The 8,218-nt window shown below is 44.3% G+C and overlaps 1 protein-coding gene across 14 annotated transcripts in view; it reads left to right on the forward strand.

Moving 5' to 3' along the window:
• Unc79 (unc-79 homolog, NALCN channel complex subunit) overlaps positions 1–8,218 on the forward strand; it is a 232,442-nt gene that overhangs the window by 172,408 nt on the left and 51,816 nt on the right. For 11 of the 14 annotated variants that reach the window (XM_021201628.2, XM_021201626.2, XM_029540675.1 and 8 more), the window contains 3 exons: positions 767–883; positions 3,408–3,491; positions 6,732–6,834. In XM_021201628.2, the coding sequence (XP_021057287.1) occupies positions 767–883; positions 3,408–3,491; positions 6,732–6,834 (304 nt within the window). The remainder of the gene's footprint in view (positions 1–766; positions 884–3,407; positions 3,492–6,731; positions 6,835–8,218) is intronic. The other 3 variants (XM_021201627.2, XM_029540674.1, XM_029540671.1) reach the window with 1 other exon arrangement.

Consider the following 8,218-nt stretch of genomic DNA (forward strand, 5'->3'; position numbering starts at 1 on the left):
ATCAGCGTTGGCTTCTGAACTTGCCCAGGTCGGGGAATCCAAGTAGGCAACTTCTAGGTGCTTGGGATGAGGCCTACTGTCATCTTGGTGAGACTACATGCTCGCACTGCGTTGGTGCACGGGCACTGAGTGTCTCATAGGGGAACGGGAGCTCAGGTGAGGGCGGCTCTCCAAGTCGGCAGGCAACTGGCAGTGTGTTTTTTTTTATTGCTTTTGCTTTGGAAATGCTTAGAACTTTCGACTGCCAAGAATCCTATCAGGGCTTAATAGCAGGACAAAGATGTTAAGATTGCTGTCTAGGCCAAAGAGTATACTTACGGGATGTTATTTAATTCACGTTGTTTTTCAAATGGTAGACAGGGGGCCGCAAATGCTTGGAAACACTGAAGATTTTGAAATCAGTGTATTTCAGCTTACTTCAGTTGCCTTTTTGATTCAATTCAAGGTGATACTGTTTGTCTTGAATCCTTTTTAGGATGTGGCAGATCATATAAGTTAAAAAGCTAACACAAACCATCACGTTGCATCCATTGGGAGTTGAGTACATACGTTTAGTTGATGGAGCAGTGTTAAGGAGCACTACTATTGCCTGCACCACAGGCACGTGAAAGGCTTTAGCTTCTCACGTGACCAGGAGCATATGATTTACCAAACATTGCAAGTAGCTAACAAAGACTCAACTAAGACTTGTGTGATGTGTAGAGCCTTGTGCGTGCGATGGGACGCGTGTTCCCGTAGTAACCGTCTCCTAATTTCCTTCGTATAGCTCAGTATAGGCAGATGAAAAGGGGATCCCTGGGAGTTCTGACAATGAGCCAGTTAATGAAGCGACAGCTGGAGCACCAGTCTAGCGCCCCCCATAACATCAGCAGCTGGGACACTGGTGGGTCACGCTTTTTCTTCTTGTTTGCCTCTCAGATTAGCTAATGCCACTTTCTCTGTGTCCACTTTTTGTGTTCTTTGGTTAAAACACTTAAAAACCACCAAACTGGAAGTAATTAACATTTACTCAGATTTTCCAAGTGCTCTAGAAGAACTTGGTTTACATCCAGGCTGAGCCTTGTTTAGGCTGATCCTCAGGCTGGTTCCCACCTACGCTGGTTCCTGTCGAGACTGGTCTCTGTCTAGGCATGCCCAACTCTTTTTTTCCCCCTTTAAGACCCAGATTTCATATCTCAAGTTATCTGTCTGGGGAGGAGTTGGTAGAGCTATGATTTCATGGTACAAAGTTATAAAAGCACCAGATTATCAATATCCTCTTTCAGAAATTACAAAGTAGTGAAGTTAGTGCCTATGTAATGACAAGTCTTGGGACGGTGATGGCATGATCTGTAAGTAAGTTTGGGAATGGATTGTGTAATTTTAGCCAGCGGGGTCACCAGGTTACAGTCACACATCTTCACGTTCATAAGTCAAAGCCACATCTAGCCTGCCGTGGCACATCTGTCTCGAGTGTGACTGTCATGCATTTCCTCCCCCCTTATCACATCTACGTGTGGTGTGCTGCCTTCACAGCTCATAACACTGCAGTGGTCCCCCCTTAAATTCCTGCTCCTCCGTAGCTTTTTTTCCTCTTAAATTAAATGGGCCATTTGAGGTACAAGATTATAAACATGAAAGAAAGAGCCTTGGAGTTTGCATACGCTACGAAAATGTAAGCGCTGATTGCTATGTCATGCTGGGGAGTGCACTTTACCATCTCAGTGATTATTTTCAGGCTTCAATTATGAGATTATTTTTAATATTCTTCATTATGATGCAGAATCACACTGAGCACAAAGGAAGACAGCCACGACCCCGAGCTGCTTTCACCTTGTATGTGTGTTCTCTTACACGCCTTTGCTGCTCTTCAAGAAGAGACCCACATGCCACACCCAGCCCCATCTGCAACTGGCAGCTTCAATTCCCCGGACTTAGACAAGTGTTTGGCAGGTCAAAGGCTTAGTGTATTCCCTTCATTTAATGGCACACAGGAGTGAGCAAGGGATAGCTAAGAGGCGACAGGTGGGAGAGAGAAGGAAAAGACACTAGCTAGCCATCCCCAAGAATGTGTTTGGCTTAATAGTCTTTCTTTTCTGAAAGTACAGTGGAGGACCCCTCCCCCCACAGTGCCTCCCTCTGCAGAGACGAGGCTGTGTAGCCTGAGAAGTACAGCTCAGTTAACTTTCTGGTATTAACTGCTCAGCTTGACTTGGGGACCCTGAAAGCATTTTGCCATTCTGTCATAGCTCAATCTGTGTCTTGAACTTAGTCATTCTAGATTCTGACTATAGCTACAAACCTAGTTTGATTAAGTAGAGTTACGATCATGTTAATTGACATCTATTTCTGACCTGAGTTTTAAGCTACAAAACCCTACTCGAGGCTAAGTAACCCATTTAGCTACAGATCTCCCTTTTCAATTAGACTTAATGGGTCTTGTAGTCTTGGTTTCACTTGTTAAGACACCATGTTGTCAGGATTTCTTTCACTGACATTTGCTAGGGCTTATTTTAAATTTTCAATTCCCAACTTGGTTCTCTAGCCTCTAAATCCTTTAATAAGTTTTAACTCATTATTCTCAAATTCTTTGGTTGGTTGGTTGGTTAGTTGGTTGGTTTTGAACATAGAATCTTTCTTTGTTACCCAGGCTGGTCTTGAACTTCTGGGCTCAAGTAACCGTTTTGCCACAGACCCTTCCAACTGAGCCTGCCTTACACCTGGCTACAGTATTCTCGTATTTACTACTTGAGACCGGCAGAAAAGTGTGTGAATGTGTAGTATGGTGTTAGGTAACATGATATTTTGAACCATACACATTGATTCGGTGACTCTCTAGTTCCCACCAAGAATAATTATGGTCCTGGAGACATACGGATAAGGACAGCTTAAATTGGGGACATGATAGATTCCCCTCAGCAGACACCAGTTCATTCACAGAAAACCTGCCTCTTCTTCACTGTGCACTTCTGTGTGGATGAGCATCCCCTGAGAATCGCCTTACTTGTGCTCCCTATTCTTGTTCTCCACCCTCAGTCAATTCCCTATCATTTTCTGTACCTGTCCATGTGTTTTTGTATGAACTGTCTGACCATTACTCCAGAGTATCATTGGTGTATTTACTGATTTCCATAACACATGTTTCATAGCCAAGGTATTGGCCCTTCATTTCATATTGGGATTTGCACTCTTCTGAAATAGAGTGGGAATAGAACTTAAAAAAAATTTAGTTTTGAATACTCTAATATTTTCAGGTGCAGTTCATTTAACTGAGTGACAGGTTTGTAACGAAACCTTAAATAAACCCTACCCCCAGGCTTACTCTTTATGCGTTAATAAAGTAACTGTGACAGTTTGCTGCATTGATTGTGCGGTGACTTGTACCAAACTGACCCCACTGAAGACTGAAACGCTCTCTTTATCCACAGAACAGATACAGCCCGGGAAACGGCAGTGTAATGTGCCAATGTGCCTAAACCCCGACCTGGAGGGACAGCCATTGAGGACAAGAGGTTGGTTGAGTCTCAGAGTCTCAGACTGTGGAACTGAAGGACTGAGTATCTCTCACGGATCCACACAGCAGGCGCCAAAGCCTTTTCCTCATTGGTTCCATGTATTTCTAACCTGCAGAACACCCTGAGGACCAGGGCTTGTGTGAAGCTCATCCTGGAACATGGCCAGCAAGGACGAAAGCTCTGCCCTATTGTGTCTTCCTAACACTTGGGGCCTCACAACACAATTCTAGTGGCTCTCACCCAACACTTAGACATTTGAAACTAACTTCCCACTTATTCTCCCCTTAGCTGTTTCTAGACCAGACATCCTCAGGCTCTTTAGTGTCCTTCCCAAGATGCAGCGTGTCTCCATGTCACCCTTTGCTCTTCTCCTGAGCACATTTCAGAGTGACCTCATTTTTTTCTAGAATGGTGGGACTGTGCCTAAACAGCTATCTTGAATTGTGTGTGTGTGTGTGTGTGTGTGTGTGTGTGTATTTTCTGCTTGTGGGGGCAAAATGAGCATCCATTTATGCTAGGATCATTAAAAATTTTAATTTCTAAATTCATCCCACACATTTAACTACATATTGAATTAATCTTTACTTTTGTTCTTAAAATTCAGAAGGCTGGTAAACCTATCGTTGGTTACAAAAAAAAAAAAAAAAAAAAAAAAAAAATCCTGACCACACCTTCTAAGTAGCCTCTTGAATCTCGCAGACTTAGGCGGAGATATCTTCCCGAACACTTCTTTGGTAATAGTTAGCATTCTAGCTCTCCTGCAGAAGAGATGAATCGCTAGTCTGTGTGGCCAAGAAAAGCTGCTGTGAGTCAGGGTATTGAACAGATCTTCGGTGTATGGTTGTGATCTACCGGTGAGAGTATGAAGGTCTCTCTCTCACTGGAAGTGGTGGAGCCCGTTGGTGCAGCTGGCTTGCGCTTTGAGGCAAGCAAATACCTCAGAGCCTCACCTGTCTTTGAGATTCCAAAGGGGGCGTTTCTCAGCATCTCCTGCTCTGAAGTTCGGCTGTGGAGAAAGTCCCCCCCCCCCCCCCGCAATCAAGTTTCTGAGCTTTCTCTGCTACTGCATCTGGTTCTCTGAACAGAGGATGGGCATCCTGGATATCCTGGGAGGGAACCAGTGGGACGGGGGTCTCATAACTGTTGCCAGGGAATAGGGGACAAAATGGAGGCTGAGTTTAACACTGCCAACTTAGTTGTGGGTCGTTTGCGACGAGAGGTTGCTGAAGTCTGTGGGTTTCCTTTTTATATTTCTTATCTTCTCATAGATTGCTTTCAGTTTCCACTTCAGTAGCAGATTTTAGCAAGCCATGGGTTCAGCTAATGTTGTCCTAAAAGAGCCAATGGCCAGTCACCCAACTTACTCTCTTTGATAGATGACTTCCGTAAATACTGCAGTGTGGTTTCTGTGTTGTCATGGAGATAAACAACTTCACTGGGGCTACTATAAGAACACGCCCCCATTAGGTAATGCCTGTTTGGAAGCCACAAAAAATGCCTGAATCCTTCTAGATCCTTTGGCAGTAATCTTGACTTGGAGTTGTTCCTAGAGAGATCGTGGACACATCTCCATTGATCTTATGGGCGATTATTTTTTTCTGCTCTGTCATAGTTGCCATTTTTAGCATTTGGCTAGTGTGCCCATCAATGATCAAGAGTCATGCTTTTGCTGTCTCTGCTATGAGTCTGCCTATGTGTGATTGTGCAACATCTTTACGAACATCCTCCTTGATGTCCCTGGGCGGGAAAGCTGACTCAGAAATGGCAGATAATATGGTGGCAAGGTTTGTGTTCTCAACCGGGATCTCTGGAAGGCGCAGGCATTTTCAGAGTTGGCGCTTGTGTTTGCAAGCATTTGCTTCTCAGAAATACACTTTGTGTAAACTTTACCTGGAGAGGTGGTCTATAGTGTGGAAGCATGAACTTCAAAAAGCATTTTGCCCTCAGGCCACACAGCATTGCCCTTCAGGCTAGGCATCTAAGGTTTATATTCTTAGATCACTGGAACTAGGTCATTCTCTCGGTAGTTACTCTTTCTGAGGAGAAATCGGACATCTTTGATTTCAGGACCAAGTTACATGTTTCTTAATGAGACATGGTTTATCTAACGATCATTGCTGTTCCACCGTTTTGTCTGCATGGAGAACTCAGATTCACAGTTACTATCTAGCACAGCATGCTGCTATTTCACACTGTCACTTGGAGACTCATCTTAGATGCTTCAGCTGCACAGCTCCAGTGGATCCGCCCCACGCTGATGTCTTTCTTCATGGAGAGCCTGCTCCTGAATTCCTACATTTATTACACTTTAGGATTTATATTTTTTATTTGTGTATGTGCCATGCGTACACGCACACATGTGGACACATGCATGCAGGTGCCCATGAAGGCCGGAAGAGGACCCTGTCAGCTCACTCAGGGCTGGAGTCACAGGCAGGTGTGAGCTGCCCTGACCTGGATACAGGGAATGAACCTTGGAGCCTCTGCAGGAGCAGAAGGCTCTCGTAACTGCTGAGCCATCTTCCCAGTCCCCACATTTACTGTCCACAGGTTTATGCTGCTAAGATTCCAGCCTCAGATTTCTTTAAAAGGACCTAAACTCAAAGTCTTTAAACTGTCATATTGACTGGGTGGGGTAGAGCAAGCCATTGAGCTAAACAGCTGATGCTGCATTCATAAATACTTCAGGTGAAAATGAAGTCTTTTTGCCTTAGTGCTTATGATAATAATTTTCAAAGCAGAACACTAACCTGGTTTTCTATGCCTGTTATGCCCTTCTGTTCGTGTGTGTGAAGTCTGGGGTCTCACCACCTGCCACTTAGTCAGGCATGTCGAGTCTGGGGTCTCACTGTCTTCTGATAGTAACCCCACATTAATGATGACAAACCACTTGTGCATTGGACATTTCATATTGTTCAGGCAGTTTCCTTTAAGGCTAAGCGAGTTCATCTTTATCTTACACTCTGCTGGCCCAGATGACATTTCTGTTTTTCAAAATCATGCATCATGGAAAGGCAGGCACCCAGCTCTTTCTTGGCCCCACTTCACCGTGTGTGTGTGTGTGTGTGTGTGTGTGTGTGTGTGTGTGTTGGGGGGGGACTTTTCCATGCCATGGATGGAATGGGGGTGACAATCTCATGAGTATGATCTTCTGAGAGTTAGTGAGTGCAGAGTGGAGACTCCCCGGGCCCCAGAAGCTCGTCTGTCTTCATGGCTGTCTCTCCACCACTTCCCCAGGTGCCACGAAGTCCAGCCTGTTGTCAGCACCCAGCATCGCCAGCATGTTTGTGCCAGCACCTGAAGAATTCACAGAGGAGCAGCCAACCGTGATGGCCGACAAGTAAGCTCACCCGTTATTTTCCTCCTTTGGTTATAAAGTTGGAGTCTGGTTACCAGGTGAGGAAATAAACTCTGTTCTTCAACAGGCAGAAGCTGTGTTGTACACATTTACAATTCAGAAATGCCCACAGTATAAGCAGCCCCCCTTTATTTTAAATTAGATTGAATCAGATAATTTCACTTACCCCTAAAATTAATCTAATGCCCATAAAATCCCCCTCATCCAGAAGCATCAAATTGTTGCACTGGAAATACATACATATATATATATATATATATATATATATATATATATATATATATCCATTCTTATTTCATCCTGACAGTATAGTCCATTCTCAGCATCTCAAACTGGCTCGTCACCTCTCTGCCTGTCAGTTCCCAGCAGCGTTGAGTTCTTCTAGGTTTGAGCCCACATTTAGCTCATTGGCTAAGGTATTCTAGTGTGTGAATGTCCCCACTGCTCTTTCCACAGCCCCATCTAGAATTCTAGAGCATTCCTGATGTGTTCTCTCTCCTTACTTGATATTTCTAGCAAATTCTTCTTCATTCATTTACTATCTAGCTGAAGACAAAGTTTCCCTGATTAAGAGGGGCAGTGTTCCACTTTGTCAGGGCCTCCAGTACATCTCTAACCTAGCACATGTCACACTGTATTTTATTTCTTTGTCTAAATAGTACAGGCACATGTTATAAAATAGATGGCGAGTTCTCTGGGATAAGAACAATTTCTTCTGTATTTTGTGCCCCAAGCACGCTATGTCTTGCCTGGCACACAAATTGTTTTTAGTGAATGTGATAAAACAAAATAAGGCTTGCAGATTTTCAAACCTGGACAGATCCTTTGGGAATAATCAGGTTCCCAGATAAAGGTGGCTCACACTTCTCACAAATGAGAGTCAGTAGAAATGACAGTGTGAATATCCACATAGGGATGCTCGTTGCTCAGTCACATGAGCTGACGGCTGCCTTGGGCTTTCTACATCTGTAATTGAACACCACGGCCAAAAGCGACTTATAACCTATAGTCTATCATCCAGGGAAGTCAGGGCAGGAGGCCTGGAGGCAGGAACTGATACAGAGCCCCGTGGAGGGATGCTGCTTACTGACTTGCTCCCCTAGCACGGTCTTAGCTTGCCTTTTCATAAGGTTTTGGACTACCTGCACAGGGGTGGCACTGCACACAATGAGCTAGGTCCTCCCACATCAGTCACCCACCCAGAAAATGCCCCCAAAGACATGACCACAGGCTGAGCCTATAGAGATATTTTCTCAATTAAGATCCTTTGTTTCCTGGATGAAATGGACAAATTCCTAGACAGATACCAGGTACCAAAGTTAAATCAGGATCAGATTAATGACCTAAACAGTCCTATATCACCTAA

The sequence above is a fragment of the Mus pahari genome, chromosome 7 (assembly GCF_900095145.1).
Source record: "Mus pahari chromosome 7, PAHARI_EIJ_v1.1, whole genome shotgun sequence".
NCBI classification, from domain to species: domain Eukaryota; kingdom Metazoa; phylum Chordata; class Mammalia; order Rodentia; family Muridae; genus Mus; species Mus pahari.